The sequence below is a fragment of the Camellia sinensis genome, chromosome 3 (genome assembly GCF_055761805.1).
Source record: "Camellia sinensis isolate YWXY chromosome 3, ASM5576180v1, whole genome shotgun sequence".
NCBI lineage: Eukaryota > Viridiplantae > Streptophyta > Magnoliopsida > Ericales > Theaceae > Camellia > Camellia sinensis.
The window spans coordinates 57498461-57516703 of record NC_138963.1 but is presented as its reverse complement, the minus strand read 5'-3'; the positions used below and the strand labels follow the sequence as shown (position 1 = coordinate 57516703).

Genomic DNA, 18243 nt, shown 5'->3' with positions numbered 1-18243 from the left:
TTGAATAATTTTACCTTAATGTTTATCTAATTTTTTTTTCAATAATTTATGTTTTGCTATCAAATAGTCAATGGATTGTGATTGTGTTATCAAATCTCATATTACAATAATATGATCATTTCGTTATCAGATATCAATGAATTATGTTATTTGTATTGATTATTTCTAAACTATAAAATAACAAGACCATATTTTATCTTTTTTATTTTTTGTAATGATTTTTTGGTATATTGATATATAAAGGTAAATTTTAATGATTATATATGTAAGAAAACTTTTTGTGTCTACTAACCAATAAAAAATTTATTGGTAATTATCATTTTATCCATAAATTTTTTTATAAAAAATTATATGTCAAGGGCCCTACTTTCGAAGTTCGCTTAAGGCCCTGTAAATCTCAGGGCCAGCCCTGGCTAATGGTGGGATTTTTCAGGTTTTGAAAGCAAATTCTTAATTTTAAGCTAAATTATGTTGGTGATATAACTTTGAGAATGTTTAAGTGTACATATTCAAAGTAGACATGTCTCATAAGGGGTTGATCTCACATGATATGAGGTGTATTGATGTAGGACAAGATTTTAAGACTTTTTGTATTTTTAGTTTTAATATTTTTGATAAATTATTTTATTAGGATTCTTGTAATTTAGTATAAATAATTCAGAATACACGGGGACTAGATATCGTTCTAGTAGACGAGAATTCTTGAATCCACAAGGAAGATAGAAAAAAAGCTCTTAAAAATATTATTGAATGAATGAATAAAAGCTGTATAAAAATTGTCTTTGCCATGAGACTTACATAGCTATTTATAATAAAATAAACATAATACTTGTAAGAAAAGTAATTCTAAAATAAACTAGGAAACTTAAATCAACACAAATTAGGAAACCTAAGAGAATAGGAAACTAGAATTCTAAACTATTTAAAATCCTAGTCAAAATTTAATTCCAAAATAATAAAATTCAAAAATCTAATAATTCTAAATTATTTATACTAAATTACAAGAATCCTAATAAAATAATTTATCAAAAATATTAAAACTAAAAATACAAAAAGTCTTAAAATCTTGTCCTACATCATGTATATGTGAAACTCACATTTTGTGAGACATTTATAACTCATTCTGTGTTTTGAATACAATTTTTCTTTCCTTTTTATGATCTTTCTCCCTCATATATGTATAGGAGTGCTGCTATGGTATACACTTCTAAAAAAAGAATTACCATATGCACTTTATCACAATATACTAAATATAATTACAATGTTCCTTGACCAATATCACATGTCGTAACTTTTATCATCAAAATAATTTGTAACATTTCTCGCCATAAATTGTTCCTAAAATTTACACCACACAAGTCCTTACATAATCACAACATACCTAACATAACTATAATGATTCTTATTGACTCTCATTTTAAGAGTAAACATATTCTTCACTCATAACTTTTATAACATAATTTCATTTTAAGAGTAAACATATTCTTCACTCATAACTTTTATAACATAATTAACACAAAGCGATATGACACTTGTCACCATAAATGTTTCCACATTATATTATAGTTTTCAAAAACACCACTGTATTAGCAGTTACATCATTTGCACACGACAAAACAAAACTTCCAAACCATACTTCAAATCTATTAAAATCCTTATAACAAGCTTTCGACTAATTATTCTAGTTTAAAAAAAAAAAAAGAAAGGCTTTCGACTTAAATTTAAAAGACAGGGATGATCAACTTGGTTCATGATGAATACTCATCCAATTATATAATTTTAAGAATTCAGCCCCTGTTTGCACTTGGATGATTTGAACTTAGCATTCTTATTGGCTGTCACCTTGTATGGAGCTTCTTCAAACTGGGATCTCTTTCTCATCATATGCTTCCACTTTTGCTGCAAAAGTCCCCAAAATAAAATAAAAATAAAAATAATCATAAGTTGTAGGTGTTTGAACAAAATCAGACTTGCAAGTGCACTCTTTACCTTCAAGTTGTCCGATGTTCTATGGGGATCATTCTTGAAATATTCATTCTTGATTTTTATCCAACAGCCGTACCTGGGATACAAATTAAATGAAGAAAAAAAAAATCAACAAAAATAATGGTTGTTCATGAATTGTACTAAAATAGTTTCTTGTATTCTCTAAAAATTGTGTTTCATCAAGCATACATTCTTGCATATTTTTGTACTCCTTCAATCAGTTTGTTTGTTTCATCAGGACTGAACTTGTTATAGGGTCGTCTTTGATCTTTGCCTTTCGAGCACAACTTGGCTTTTTTGCACGGCGGTGGTAGCCCAAGGTCAGCTCCATTGGAGTTGCCATTGCTGATTAGTGGGGCATCAAGTGAGGTGTAGGAAGTTTCAACAAGAGGTGGCGGAAATGTTTGATTGTAGTGATCACCAAAGCTGAAAAATTATAATAGAAACCTCATCAACATCAAATCTTCTTACTAATTTATTAAATCTCTAATGTATTACCAAAAAAAGAAACAAAAAGAAAAGACAAAAACAATGATTAATTAGGAATCTAGTAACTTCACAATATAAGGTTGTTATGTTCATGCTTCTAAAATAAAACAAATTTCATACCACAGAAAATTTGCTTTACCTTGGCAAAGGCATGATTCCACCTACAAAAGACGGGCCTTGAGCAACCTGGGTATGGTTTTGGAAATAAAACTCCTCACTAGAGCTAGGCAGCTGGGAATTTGGCAATCCGGGTATGGAAATGCACCCTTCAAACACAAAGTATAAAACCCTCTTCAATAAAAAATAGCAACAAATACCAGTCAACATGGCATTTTACACACACAAAAGCTTGAAGCCTGAACGACTACACAAAAAACCAAAGAAAATTATTCAAAATAAATTGTTTGAGTGAAGCAAGCAGAGAGAAACTTACAACTGATTGACAAAATGGTCAATGCGATGACAGGGTGCAATATCTCATATGGAGCCTTGTTAGTAGTTTATAGATCTCAGTGTATTGTTCCATGTAAAAAAGAAGAGTGCGGTGTAGCTACAATTATGGGATTGATACAAACTTTTTAAGAAATCATGAAGTTCTGCAATTGATAGTGTGTTCTGTTCTGTAGATTTTTCCATCACCTGGTAGCTGTTCAAGGCCTCCTTCAAATGTTAATCATAATTAGCAGTGACCGGTTAGGAGATAAAAATGGCTATACTCATATCCAATTTAACCTTGGTGAATTAAGGCGTCTTCTATTTATTGCACTTTATTATTGAGCTACTCATGCAGTTCAATACTAATGTAGCAGAAATGTATAAAAGAGGAAGGTACTGATCTTCCGTTAATTCAAAGAGAATACTGAAAGTAAGATCATTCTCTAGAATTTACAAAGAATATACCAAAATAAATGTTTAAGAATGGTTAATTCTCACAGAATATTAAAAGTTGGAAAGAAGAGTATAAACTCGAATTTATATTAATTATCAAAACTCCCTTTTGCCATAAGGTTTATAATCATCTTAAATAGTTATTCCAAGTATAAAAGCACAACATTATTTAGTCCAACCTCATCATTTATAAGTGAACCAAACATGATCTTATGGCGAAAGAGTGACACAAATATATGTTCTGGTCAATTTTTTTTTATCAGCGAAAAAAATATTGAATATAACTAGTTTAGACACTTGAATTCAATAAAAAATTCCTCACCTGAACCAGGCAGTTGTGGATTAGGCAAGCCAGGGCCTTCATGCACAGGTGGCAATTCCAATTCAACAAAAATATTTCCTGGAGACCATGAGAGTTCTTGAGCAGGTGCTGATAGGTTTAGATAAAAAACAATATAAGCTAGAAAAAACCTAATCAAGACACAAGTGACTCAGCCTAAAAATTCCTCACCAGGCCAAGGTTCTTGAGCCAAAAATCCAAAATCGCCTATCCATTTTAATTTCTCAGGAGGTTCAACTAAGTATTCTTTTTCACTGACAAAAAAAAAAAAAAAAAAAATGTTAGGAAATTGGTTTGCAAAATATAAGCAGCAGTTTACCAAGTTTTGTGAAAATCCATAACATAATTAACAAAAATAGCCATGGTAATTACCTTGGAAAAGGTTTGTTTTTGTTCCACAAGTTGTCGATATTTCCACCTGGGAAAAGCAGGCCTTGAGCAACCAGGGTATTGTTTTCGCAATAAAACTCCTCACTAGAAGTAGGCAGCTTTGGATTTGGCGACTCTGGTTTGGAAATGTACCCTTCAAACACAAGTATGAAACCTTCTTCAATAAAATTATACAATAAAAATATTTCAACAAATATCAGTCAGCATGACATTTTGCACTCACAAAAGCTTGAAGCCCGAAGGACTACACAAAATACCACAGAAAATTATTCAAAATGAATTGTTTGAGTGAAGCAGGCAGAGAGAAACTTACAAATGATTGACAAAATGCTCAATGTGATGAGAGCGTGCGATGTCTCCAATGGAGCTTTGTTAGTAATTTATAGGCCTCCATACATTGTGCCATGAAGAAGAAGAAGAAGAAGAGTGCAGTTGTGGGATTGATACAAACTTTTTAAGAAATCATGAAGTTCTGCAATTGATAGTGCGTTCTGTACATCACCTTGTTCAAACTATTATAGTTGTCAAATTGATGAGAATTGTATCGAAATTCTAAATTCAAATCGAATCGAAACAAAAATCATTAGCATTCGATACAAACTATAAATATGATATTAAACAATCATGTATATATATATATACATATTTGGGCACATATTACTGAACTGTTCTTAAACAAGAACATGATTATACGGTTTAATAGGAATACATTGCATTTACAGCGAGAGATGTGGGTACAAATCCTAGAAACTATATAGTCATTTTAAAATTTTATAGTATAATCACTGTTGGCATTTAAAAAATGGACTTAAAAACTATAATAAATATAATTAAGTGAATGGATTTTATTTTAAAAAGTGTCTGATTATCATTGTTAAAAATAAATAAATAAATAAATAAATAAATAAAAACTTGAGAAACAATTAGGTTTAACTCATGTAATTTTACATTATATTTATTTCACTAAAACAACAATAGATAATTCATGAGTACAAATTGCTGCAATTTTGAACATTCTTAAACGATGTATTGTGATATATATTTTTGGACACGTTGGGTCTTACTGAATTTTATTAAAAAAAATCTGATCATCAAAATAACAATAAATCATACCCATGTATTGATTATTTTTGTACTAAATATTCTTACATACTGGATTATGTCATTTTCATTATAAATAAATAAATAAATATATATATATATATAGAAAGAATTGAAATCTATCAATTATGTTTCAAAAGTTACATGAACTATAAAAAATAAATCACATTAGAAATTAATTGTAAATCGTGTGATACACTATAAATTCTATCGCAAAATAGATTTACTCATAAATTTGTATTGAAAGAATGAAAGAGATCATGATTATCAGTGGCCTGACTAGGAGATAGAAATGACTATATTCATATCTAATTCAATCTTGGTGAAATGGGGAAAATTTACCCTCCACTAGCCATTGCACACTATTATTGAGCAAAATATGTTATTCACTACCTTGTTTCATTTCTTAGTGAAATGTAGCACTGAGGGGTCAGATTGGTCCATTTGGATTTTCACACGTGGGACACATTTAATTCCCGGATAATATTAGGCGAAATAAGTTACCAAAATGTGTTCTATTGAATAAGTTCTTCCACTCGGGCCAAAAATAATCCCTTGTATGTGAGATTAAATGTGCCCATGATTAATTAATTAATTATTTTGAATTAGAAGAGTGCTACCAAGCAAGTGCAGGATTATTTAACCCAATCCCATCTTTAATCCGCGAAATTAAATATGACCTATGGCACAAAAGTGACACGATTATATGTGTTGTTCATTTTCCCCATCAAATAAAGTAAGCAAATAATTAATAAGTAAATATATAGATTGAATATAATGATTGATATCAGTACGTGCAATTAATAACAAGTTTAAATGCTTATATTCAATATATACAAAAGAAAAATTCCTCACCAGAATAAGGCAGCTGTGAAGTTTGCACGGCGGGGCCTTCAGTTACAAATGGGAGATTCAATTCAGCCAAAAAATTTTCTGGAGACCATGAGAGTTCCTCTGCAGAGGTGTTGATAGGGTTAGGTTGGGACAATAATAACAGTCTATGCTAGAAAAAAAAAAAAACTAATCAAAACACAAGAGGTAGTAGTGGCTCAAGGTTTTTGGAGATTTCGGACCAAATATCAAAATGATATCTTATTTAATTAAACTTTTGAAAAGGACCTTTGCTAATAAAATTTGTTTGAAATTTTTTGTGAGCCTAATTAGCTGACAGTCCAACCTTCCTTTGGCATGTAGTTTTTTTTGGGCTTTTGGACTAAAATAGTCACAAAAAGACAAAATAGACTAGAAAGTTAATAAGATAAAATATCAATCCAAATCATAATCATTTTATTTTTTCTTTTACAAAAGTCAAAAAAACTAAAAAGTCTATCCCAAACAAGACTTTTTAGTCCCGGGCTAAAATAGTTAAAAAAATTAAAAAGCCAACCCACGTCCCAAACAAAGCTTAAGTGGCCTAATGGTTGAGTCACCTCTACACAAAGGTTGTATTTGGATCATAAATTTAAGTAAATATTTAGAAAGGAAAGGGGAAAATGTGAATCAACTATAAATTAAATTTCTTCTCCATTTACTTTTTTGAAGAAATTACAAAGAAATCTTAAAATTTGACTCTTATAACAAAATGAATCTTGAGTTTTTAATTTTTTCAATTCAAAACCTAATATTTTGATTTATTTCAATATAAATCATTTGTCTATTTTCGTTAAATAATTCGACCAAAAATGATATTTTAGTCATTAAAATTAACGAAAAATATATATTTTAGACATTTTATGTATACTTACATTGACTTTAATGACTAAAATATATATTTTTTTTATCAGTCTTACTTAATGAAAATAGACAAATGATTTATATCGAAAACAAATTTAAAAAAAAATAGAGTTTAATTGACAAAATTTTAAAATTATTTTGTTACATGTCAAATTCTAAAATCTTTTTTTATAATTTTTCTTATTTTTTAATTTAAATTTATAATTCAAAGCGAAAAAGCAAACCTATTCTATCCTAAATATTTTCCTCACCAGACAAAGGTAGTTGTTGATTTGACCGTCCTGTGAACAAATGGTCATCTTGATCCTCAAGTCCAAAATCATTGCTATTGGTAGGCCGTGTGAAATCCTCAGCAGGTCCACTGTTTGGCAATAGGCTTTGCAAAATTTAAGCAGTAGTTATTGTATGAAAATCCACAATGCAGTTAATTAGGAAAGTCGGCAACCCCAAGAAATTAGCATAGTGGGTATAACTTGGGACTTAAGAGTGTATTTTTTTTAAAGTTCAAATTCAACTTTCATTAGAAGTAATACGTTCCTTGGGGCAACATTCGGACTCTATTTGAGATTTGTCTGATCTATGATGGACACTCTGTGTGGGTCTCAAAAGTAGTTAAAATGTGCGTAACTTGGCCCGAATATCCAGTCAGCAAAAAAAATTAGGAAAATAGTCATGGTAAATGAAACCAATGCTGATTTCAAAAAATAAAAATAAAAAACAAATAAAACAAAAGAGTATGAACAAATCATAAAAGTAAGAGGTTGTTTGGGATGACCTAAATAACCGTTTGGGGACTTATCTTTTTAACTAAAAAGTAAAAAAGTTACCTTTTTAGCCAAAAAGCCAACAACTCATACAAAAAAGTCAAAGATTATCTTTTCTCTCTACTTTTTGCACATCTTTTCGTAATTAGCCAAAAAGTCATCCTAAACATATAAGTTTTTTTTACTTACTTTTTTAGCCAAATAGCCAAAAAGTTACTAAATTAGCCTGTTCCCAAACGAGGCCTAAGTGTACTTTTTGTCTTTTTACGAAAAGATGTGCAGAAAAATAGAGAGGTGATGTGATGGAAAAAAGATAAAAAGATGGATTATTTTGGTGTTGCCAAACTTGGCCTAAATTATATTTTTCACTCTTATAGTTTGATTTAAATTTTATTTTAGTTCTTATTATTTTAATTTGAAGAATTTTATCCCAACCCTTTAAGTTCAATTTTAATTTGATTCTTCTGTTTGAATTTTCATTAATTTTTCCTGCATGTACATCTTGAAATTAATTTTTCATTAATTTCAATCTCTAATTTGAACAAAATAATCAAATTGAAATTAGACTTAAAATATAAGAACTAAATTATTAAATTTGAAACAGTATGGATAAAAACTAAATTTGAGTCAAACTATAAGTATGTGACTAATATAGTCAAAAAGTTAAAAATTATTATAAATAATCACATCATATTTTTTTTTTACTCACTTTTTTTATAAAAAGTAAACTAATTAGCTTTCCAAACCAACCGTTCATTACCCAATCTTAGGAAGCACGGATACAGATACGAGATACAAATACGATACGATACAATGATACGGCAAAATTTGAAAAATTAGGATACGGATACGGCGTGGATACATTCGTAAAAAATATTATTTTTACAATTTTTAGTAATGTAGTACGCATAAAAATAAAACCTAAAACAAAAGACAACTTGATAAAGAAGAAAGATTTCTATAAAACTAAGAGTCTTCAAGGTCAATAGTTTCAACTTGTTCCCCTTCATCAGTGAATATAACAGGACCTTAGATAAAGCCAAAAAATCATTCTTAAGTAAAAAATTCAGCAAATATACTTTTTTAAGTCATCAATGATAACCTAAGAAGCACGGGTACAAATATGGCGATATGGCGATATGGATATGGCAAAACGTCAAAATTTGAAAAAGTATGATACGGGTACGGCGGGGATACGTTCGTAAAAAAAAATATTTTTATAATTTTAATAATGTAATATGTATGAAAATAAAACTTAAAGTAAATTAATAAATAAAGAGAGGGATTCCTATTAACCTTAAAGTCTTCAAACATTCATAAAATATTCAAAACTAAACGCAAAAGCAAATGCAAATTAAACATCATCCTTACATGCCACAACACCAAAAAAAGAATGAGAGCAGAGAGAAAAAAAGTGAGAGAGTGAGAAAGCGAGAGAGAAGTAAGGGAGACAATAAGGATATATAAATTTGACAAATTCTATTACTTTTACTTTCACTATATTCTTCTTATTAAAGAACTAAACAAAATATTATAAGTAATATGTAACTTCGAATATCCGATATTTCAAAATTAAGTATCCGATACTTCAAAATTAATAAAAAATTTATTAAGAAATATCCGATACTTTTAAGAAGTATCCGATACGTATCCGCGAGTATCCAAGAAGTATCGATATCCGATAAGTATCCGATATAAATACGACTCCATTTTTGAAGTATCTGTGCATCATAGACCCAATCATAAATTACGAAATAGTACCTTCAGAACATAAGGTCATTGGTTTCCAAATTCAAAATTTGTTTGAGTTGGTTTTTTTTTTTTTCTCTTTTTATATTTTATTCAAATTTTTATTTTTATTTTAATATGCACTTTAAAAATAAAATATTTATTAAAAAAAATGACCGAAAGATGAAAAAAATATTAAAAATAACTTTCAAAAATAAAAAGAAATAAATTCATTTGACAGAAAATTGAGTTTTACCTTGGAAGATGCTGGCATGTGTTAAGCAAGTCCTCGAAGGTAGCACCTAGGACAGGCTGGTATTGGGCGACTAGTTGATCATCATCATGAGTCGCGTGGCTTTGACCCTGAAACAAGTACACCAAAACCACAATGAAAATGTTTGAGAGTCTTATTTACAATTTTATTTATAATGATGTAGTAAAATATATATTAATTTTTAATTTATTACAAATTTATTGATAATATTCGCAATTCAGCTATGACCATTGCTGCCATAATTTTCCTAGGTAACAAACCATAGGTGAAAAGAAAATGTGTCTCAAAATTAAGGTTGCAACAAGTGCACTTTATTTTTTTGATTTTTTTGAGCATAATCTTTGTTGTTAAAAGTCACTTCACTAACTTGGGCTATTGATATATGAAGTATATGTATTGCTCTCACCTCTCTCCATTCTTCTTTTCTTTTTGATGCATTGTTAATCCTTTATAGAGGATTTATGGGGAAACTAATATGGAAAAGAATTTCATTTCAAACTTAATTTTGAGGATAAATTATAAATTTACCACTTGAGATTTGTTTAAAATACGAATGATTCTTTATAGTTTTAGAAATTACATTCTAACTCTTAAATTTTCTAATTTCATAACAAATTATCATTTCCATTAATAGATTATCAAGTCAATTAACAGTTTTTAATAATATTGAAAATATATTTCAATTAATAATTTAAGTAATTTTATTATTGTAGAGAAGAGTATTTACGAATTTTATTTTTTTGGTAAATTATGTTAAACAAAAAATTCTTACAAAGGGGTATTTATAATTTTTTAAACTATAAAAAGCAATTTTTATTTTAGAAAAATGATCAAGACCCCTTTTTTTCCCACCACCTTTGACCCCCTCTTTTTCCTGATTGGCCAATTTTTCTTTTTTTTTTTCTTTTTTTTTTTTTCCTTCTCCTCCAATCACCACCCGCCACGTGTGTGTGGGGGTCGTGGGGGTTGGTGATTGAGAGGGTCTCAATCACAGCCATTTATTTTAAGCGAATTTGGTAGGTATATTTATAATTTATCTTAATTTTAATTATCTAACTGCCATAATTGTACTTTCAACCTCTTAACTGCCAAATGAAATAGATGAATTTATGTAAAAATTCTCCGTGGTCTGTTGTTGTTATTTATTTATTTGTTATCATTATTATTTTTTGAGAAAGTACCTTAGCAAAGAGCATATTACACAAACAAACAAAAATATGCATGGAATGGACCAAATAATGTAGGGGAAATAACAACACAATAGGGATAGAAAAAAAAAATTATAAATCAATTATAAATTTATACACTTTAATAATTAAAATATTATACTTTTTCATAATTTTATAATTTTTTTACCGTACCACTCTGCTGCTATTTTCCCAATAACGTACCTCAAGATCACTATCAACAATTCTAGTTTCTTGGATCTCATGTACTGCCTCGAGCACTGAGTGAAAGAAATTAAAGAGATATATATAAGAAACTCCATCCAAACTCTATCCAAATAAGTAGGAAAACAGAATATATGAATTATTTTACCAAAACAAATGTATTACTCTACCAAAGGATCATTAATTACCAAAATCACGGAGTTGGACAGTTTGGTTTTGAGCAGTTGCTGGGGACCTCCAAAAGGCTGAGAGAAATGCATGATTAATGCACGATAATAGTTGAATCAAAGATAGATAGCGTGTATAAACAAAAAAATTGAAAATATGGTCCTATTATGGTTCAAATCACTTGAAAACATAAAAACCATCTCACAAATGGATATAACAAATATATCATAATACAATTATGTGTAAAGGGTAAACCTATGGTACACAACCTAATAAAATGTTGTATTATATTATATCTACACTAAGTTTCAACTTAGCATTGGTTATGTCTCAAAAGTTATATTTGTTATGACTTGAAATGATGATCAAATTGAAGATGGAGTTCCCATAAAAATAAATCATAATAGAACTGACTTAATCATGATCCTAGTTGATAAAGTCATTAGGGACATATCAGTAATGTCATATTTATTACATCTTTCTATCACATTATGTTTATCACGTGATCTAATATATTTATGATTATTAGATGTAAATGAGATTCAAGTGGAACCCATTATATCAAGAAGGCAAATGCTAATAATTGTAAGCACTACTATGACATTCTTTAATAATGGAATTGAGATGAAAAGTTCTTTATAAGTAGGTCAAAAAAAAAAAAAATTTGAAGTTATGAAATCAATGAGAAGTGTATTGAAATAGCTTAGAAGTGTATCATTTTTTAAAACCCATTTGAAGCACTTGTTAGTAAGACCTTACTAATAATTACAATGGTGCCAACAGAAGGGAGATGCATCTGTTTCATTCATTCCTAACAATTAAGTAACAAGTAAATACTGAATATAATGATTGTGCATTAGTGCATATGCAATAGCTACTTTAGACATTTGTATTCAATAAAAATTCCTTACAAGAATAAGGTGGCTGTGAATTTTGCATGTTGAAGTCTTCAGGCATTGATACGAAATTCAATCCCGAGTTCGGGATGTCTTCATGCTCAAATTCAAAAATCTGAGACAATGTTAATTCTGGAGCAGGTCCTTTGTTTGGCGATGGGTTTGCATCCATTACTATCTATACCAAAAGAAAAAAGAAAAAAAAATTCCTTGATATGGGCTACAGCATCGATCCGCTCATTGGAGAATTAGTATTTTTAATTACTAGCAATGAACACGAAATAAAAACAAAATTATACGTTTTTTTCTAGCAAGTAAAAATTATATATTTTAAACAAAAAATATTTTTTATGTATTTGAGCTCAATATAGAAGTTGTTGTAATGTAAAAATAATAGATTAATTTTGATATAAAAATTTTACTATTAAAATTCTAAAATTTTTATTTTATAGAGACTTAAGTGTATTAGCCCAGCAAAGTCGGTGTATTTGTGTATAAGTGCATTTAGTAATCCACAAACACAAGTAAAACTGAACATTTTGTGATGCACACATACAATTTATTAACATTCTAAAATTAATTTGCAAAAATTGTTGTATTATGGGAATATTAATGAAACATCACTTTCAAACTTTAGGTAATAAAAGGTCAAGTATGTTTTTTTCTTAGTAGTTAAGATACCTCAAAAATATTATTAGAGAAATTTTTTTGTGAAATTTTTCTTTCAAGATCTAAAATTACAGAGAAATTTTTCTGTAAAAAAAATTTCTCTGTGCAAATATTGAGAGACCCCAACTATTATAAAAAATGTTGAATATCCTTTATCTTTTAAAATTTTAATATCAAAGATCTTAAACTAAAAAATCCTATTAATTAAGCCCAAATTGGTGCGGTTATATAATTTTTTTTTTTTTTTGAAAAATAGGTTAAAAACTAACCTTTTGGCTTGTTTTGATTTTTTTGAAAACATATATAAAAAAATAAGGAGGCAATATAACCCAAAAAATATTAAAAGTCAAAAAATTGCTTTTAATCTCGTCTCCAAAAGAGGCCAACATATAATTAGATTGGAGCTACAAGTTGAAAAATGTGTGAAGTACTTGTTTTAGAATTCTTTATAGACCGGATCTTAGTTTTTATATTTTAGATCACAAAAAAATATTATTAGGGATGTTAAACTAAAAAATCCAAAAAATAAATAGAAGAAGCAAAAAAATCCCAAATATGTGTATTTTTATGTTTGAAAAATTGTAAATAAGGATTAGAGTCTTGGAGTTGGAAGATCTCACAACATATCATGATATTATATGTATTAGATCTATTACTTATGTGAAGATTTCTTACTCCTCTTTTTGCAACCAAATTATTGTGAATTGTTTATTTTTTGGTAGTTTCATTTCAAATTTTGATTTTGTTAAAATGGATGAGGAAATTACCTTCTTTACAAACAAAATAAATAAATAAATAAGGAAATAAGTGGGACGTAGCTTCTTACAAAGTGAAGTCCATCACTTGGAGGGTGAGTCCTCACTTGGCATCTGAAGATGCCAACTTTTACTCTCACATAGATCATTTCAGTGAGCAAAAATTTCGATAATCGTAGCAGTGCTGCTCGATATATATCGTTGAAGAAGACTTCTCTGCTTTTTTTGAGGCTATAATATCAAGAGAGAATGTTTTAGAAGTCAAGATCCAATAAGATCCAACTTGATGAGTACATTTCCAGCAGCTTTTATGCCTGCAAGAGCTCTTCTTTGTTCCCAAAACCTAATGACTGTCTGAGTCGGCAAGAGCAAACCCAAGCTGAGGATCGAGATCGAGATCGTGATGATGAAGAAAAACAAAGAAAGTGTAGCCATTTATTAGACCCATAATGTCGATCGGCTACGCAGCTTTTATGCCTGCAAGACAAGACCACCCTTCTTTGTGTCCAGAACCCAATCACGAGAGCAAACCTAAGTTGAGGAGGATGGAGATCGTGACGATGATGAAGAAAAACAAAGTAAGTGTAGCCAAATAGGAGACCCATCATGTCGATTACGCCTGCAAGACAAGACCACTCTTATGTGTACCCAAAACTCAATCACCAGAGCAAACTCAAGTTGAGAATGGAGATCGTGTTCATGATGATGAAAGACAACATAAGTGTAGCCATTTAGAAGACCCGTATTGAATTCTGTACAGTTTCATCACACATACCAGCTTCAAGAAACAAAGAGATCATGTTACTATATATATTTACACACACACACATACAGAGAGAGCGAGCTTGTGAAAACTTACAGAGGGACTCGAGCGGCTAACAGAAGAACTTCAAGTGTTTCTGTGCTGTAGATCGCCAGATGCAGAGAGAGAGAGAGAGAGATCCAAGGATTTAGGCCTCGTATGGGAACAGGTTAATTTAATAACTTTTTGATTATTTAACTAAAATATAAGCTAAAAAAATTAGTATATTTAGGATAAATTTTTAAATTTTTACGAAAAAATGTACAAAAAGTAAAGAAAAAAGAAAATTTTTAACTTTTTAATATGAATTATTAACTTCTTAACTTTTTTAATAATTTTTTTGACTTTTTTACTAAGGCTGGTTCCCAAACAAGCCCTTAGTATGACTCTCTATCTAGTATGACCCTCTATTAATGGAAGTCACCAAACAAATAATATATATGTATATATATATATCAAAAAGAGATTAGCATATTTTGAAAAGTAGCTTAAAAATTGAACTTTTGGATTAATAAAAAAAATAAAAAATGAAAAGTATGCTAAAAAAATTACACCGAAATATTGCCTTTGATGCCGAGAAAAGAGCCCCACACTACCCCCAAAAAAAATTAAAGTTTTAAAGACCAAAATTTAGGGATAAAATTATTTTTTAAGGATCAAATATTTTTATTGTGAAAAATGTTATCATTATATTTTTAGTAACGAAAATTAGACATTAGTAATAAATTATTATCTTTTTGTGGTCAAATTTTTTGTCTCAAAAAATAAACCATTTTGAAACCAAATTATTGACCCTAAAAATCTATTTATTAATAACATTTTCAAAATTTTACAGCTAAAAATCTTATTTTTTATTTTTCGGAACGACCTTTTAGCACTTATTCTCATGACGATAGAAATTGGTCCCTAAATACCTTTTACAACAAAATTTTTAATTTTAAAAACTAAAACATTTGATCTCTAAAACTCTTATGTGTTATAGTGTTAATCAGTTTAACCGTGGTTTATATTGAGTTGGGGTTCATTTATTTAAACTAATTAATGTATGAGAGTCTGTAAATAATTAATAATAATCTTATTTTACTTAAAAATTATTATTTAAAAAAAATTATTAAGCATTCCTTTAGGAAGGGGATTGACTTTTTGATTATTTTAGTCTGGGACTAAAAAGTCTCGTTTGAGATAGGCTTTTTAATTTTTTTTACTTTTGTGCGAGAAAAAATAAAATGATTATGGTTTGGATGTAACATTTTTTCTTGTTGGGCTAAAAAATCTATTTTATCTTTTTGTAACTAAAATAGCTCTAATCCAACCCAAACTTTCTTGCCAAACAAACCCCAAAAAGTCCAAGAATAGTGTAAGGCATTAGATTTAGTAGATATATATATATATTTTTTTAGTGAGAGATTCACCTTTCGTGAAATAGTTGGGGACTTACTATAAGTCCAAATAGCTGAACTTATTATCCAATAGTTCTTGTGAGAATTAATGGTGTTTTTATCAAACATTATTACAAAAAAAAAAATTACTAATAATTATTAATTTCAGCGAGAGTTTGAAATTTTTGTCATAAAAAATGGTACTAATTATAAGTTTTAGAGGCAGTTTTTTTAAAAAAAATCACTAATTTCAACTATCAGCAATAGTTTGAAAAATTCATCATAAAACAATATCACTTATTAAGTTTTAGAGATAATTTATAAAAATTGTGACAAAAAAAAAACTCTAATTATCAAGTTTTAGCGACATATGTAAAAAATCGTTTCAAAAAATTATTTTTTGCGATGATTTTATTAAGACTTATTTTCAATAAAATTTATTGGGAATTAAGTCCAACTATCAGGACTTAATGGTTATTTACCCGAAATAGTTTGGTGAGAAGTCTTTTTGTTGTTTAGAAGGACATTTTATTTTTAATTTTAGCCCTTATCTATCTGTTTAATTTTTTTAACTATTTGTTCGAATATTTTTTTATCTGTTCAATTTGTTTCCCTAATCTATTCAAATATCTGTCCAAATTTTGTTGTCTATTTAATTTTTTCACTTATTTGTTTAAATCTATCTATCTAAATTTTATTATCTATTTAATTTTTTCCTTTGAATTCTATCTGTTGATTTTTTATTTGTTTAAATCTTTGTTATTGAAATATACCAAGCCACTATCTGTTCAAATTTTGAAAAAAATTTGTTCAAATTTTATTATCTGTTCAAGTTTTAAACAAATATGTCATGTCAGTCAAATTTTTTCATCATCCTCATCATCATCATCATCATAAACAACATCAACGATCAACAACAACAACAAAAAAAAGTAGGAGAGAGAAAGATAGACAAAGGACATTTTCAATTTGTTGAATTTTTATACAAACACAGAGGAGTAATGTTTAAGTGTGCAACCTTAAAAGGTTGCACACCATGTGCCAGGTGTAAATGCCTTGCATATGTTGTAAATGCACACTTAAGAAAGTGTAAATCCAAGGTGTAAGTGTGCCTTGCATACCATATGCAAGGCACACTTAAGAAAAGTCCAACACAGAGATATAGAGAGTGAGAGGTCCTATATGCTGAAATCAAATAGAAAAAGCTAGTGAAGAAAAAGAAGAAGAACACCCCTCAACTTTTCGATCTGTGGTCCATATACTCACCAGCGCCCCCCTAGACCCATCTACATCCAAACTCCCACTCTTTCTCCCCATTGGTAGTGGCGGTGGATCTAGAACTGAAGAGTAATCTGGATCTGGATCAGAAGAGCATTATGGATCTAGATCTGGACCAGAGCAGTGGCGGTACCATCGACGGGGCAGAGCTCCAAGCTTTTTTAGAAGGAGATGGAGAGGCTGACCGATTAGATTAGAGATGGCAGGAAGAAGATCTGGAGAGAAGGCAAAGAGGTAACAGAGTATGAACACGTAACACTTTAAAAATATGTGATACTCTAAGAATATCTAATAATTTTTCATTATTAGTTGGAGTTTGATTTCGTGCTTTAGCGCCTTGATGTGTTCCCTCCTGTCACATACTCCATCGAGACCACGAGTCAAATCTATAGAATATGAGAGTTGATGACATAGAAAGCATTTTATTTTGTAGGAGAATTACAAATCAATTTAGTCTTTCAAAAATAATTATTAATACATGAAAAAATTTATAATTTTAATTATTAAAATTTGTTATATTCATCATTAATTTGAAATTCTTTTACAAAATTATACTTTTTCCTTATTTTGCCTAAGATATTACCCTTGCTGATTTGATATAACCCCCTCCCCCCTTCCCTCTCCCCTCTCCTCCCCTCCCCTCTGTTTTTTTTTAAAAAAAATTACAATTAGCTTCATTGAGATTTGAGAAAAAGACAATTAGTCTCACATTTTTTGCACAATTATACTGAGTTATTTTTAATAAGGCTAAACTAACTCAAATTGATGTAGATATTGAGTAGATACTAAGGGTGTGTTTGTTTTGAAGGATTAGGGGGTGGGATTGGACTATCAGTCCCACCGGACTAATAGTCCATTGTTTGTTTCATTTTTTTTGCTCCGGACTATTAGGTCCACAAATATGAGACTATCCTATCCCATGGGGGCAGGTGGGATAGAAACCATGGGATTGGTATCCCATAGGATTATTTTGTGAAATGTCCATTTTACCCTCTATGCTATTACTTAGCAAACAATTAGAAAATGATAAAATAGTCTTTTGAACATTTATAAATTATTTTTTTAGCGTTGTTAATTTAAAATTATATATTAAATAAAAAATTTAAATTATAAATTCAATTTAATTAAAAATAATAAATTATAAATTATGGCCTTATAAATTAAATTTTTTTAGTGTTGTTAAAAAATTAAATTTACATATTAAATTAATT

General features: G+C 29.1%; 1 protein-coding gene across 5 annotated transcripts in view; it reads right to left on the bottom strand.

Moving 5' to 3' along the window:
• Positions 1-14572, bottom strand: part of LOC114290407 (uncharacterized) — a 229157-nt gene extending 214585 nt beyond the window's left edge. The window contains exons 1-15 of one of the 5 annotated variants that reach the window (XM_082919817.1): positions 14433-14571; positions 13645-14351; positions 12165-12327; positions 11274-11330; positions 11086-11141; positions 9677-9783; positions 7180-7304; positions 6050-6148; positions 4076-4226; positions 3875-3957; positions 3686-3793; positions 2615-2741; positions 2176-2412; positions 1990-2062; positions 1533-1899 (exon numbers count right to left, since the gene is read on the bottom strand). In XM_082919817.1, the coding sequence (XP_082775943.1) occupies positions 1780-1899; positions 1990-2062; positions 2176-2412; positions 2615-2741; positions 3686-3793; positions 3875-3957; positions 4076-4226; positions 6050-6148; positions 7180-7304; positions 9677-9783; positions 11086-11141; positions 11274-11330; positions 12165-12327; positions 13645-13722 (1584 nt within the window). In that variant the 5' untranslated portion in view covers positions 13723-14351; positions 14433-14571 and the 3' untranslated portion in view covers positions 1533-1779. Of the gene's footprint in view, positions 1-1532; positions 1900-1989; positions 2063-2175; positions 2413-2614; positions 2742-3685; positions 3794-3874; positions 3958-4075; positions 4227-6049; positions 6149-7179; positions 7305-9676; positions 9784-11085; positions 11142-11273; positions 11331-12164; positions 12328-13644; positions 14352-14432 lie in introns of those variants that run through there. The other 4 variants (XM_082919820.1, XM_082919816.1, XM_082919818.1 and 1 more) reach the window with 4 other exon arrangements.
• Positions 14573-18243: the final 3671 nt, after the last annotated feature.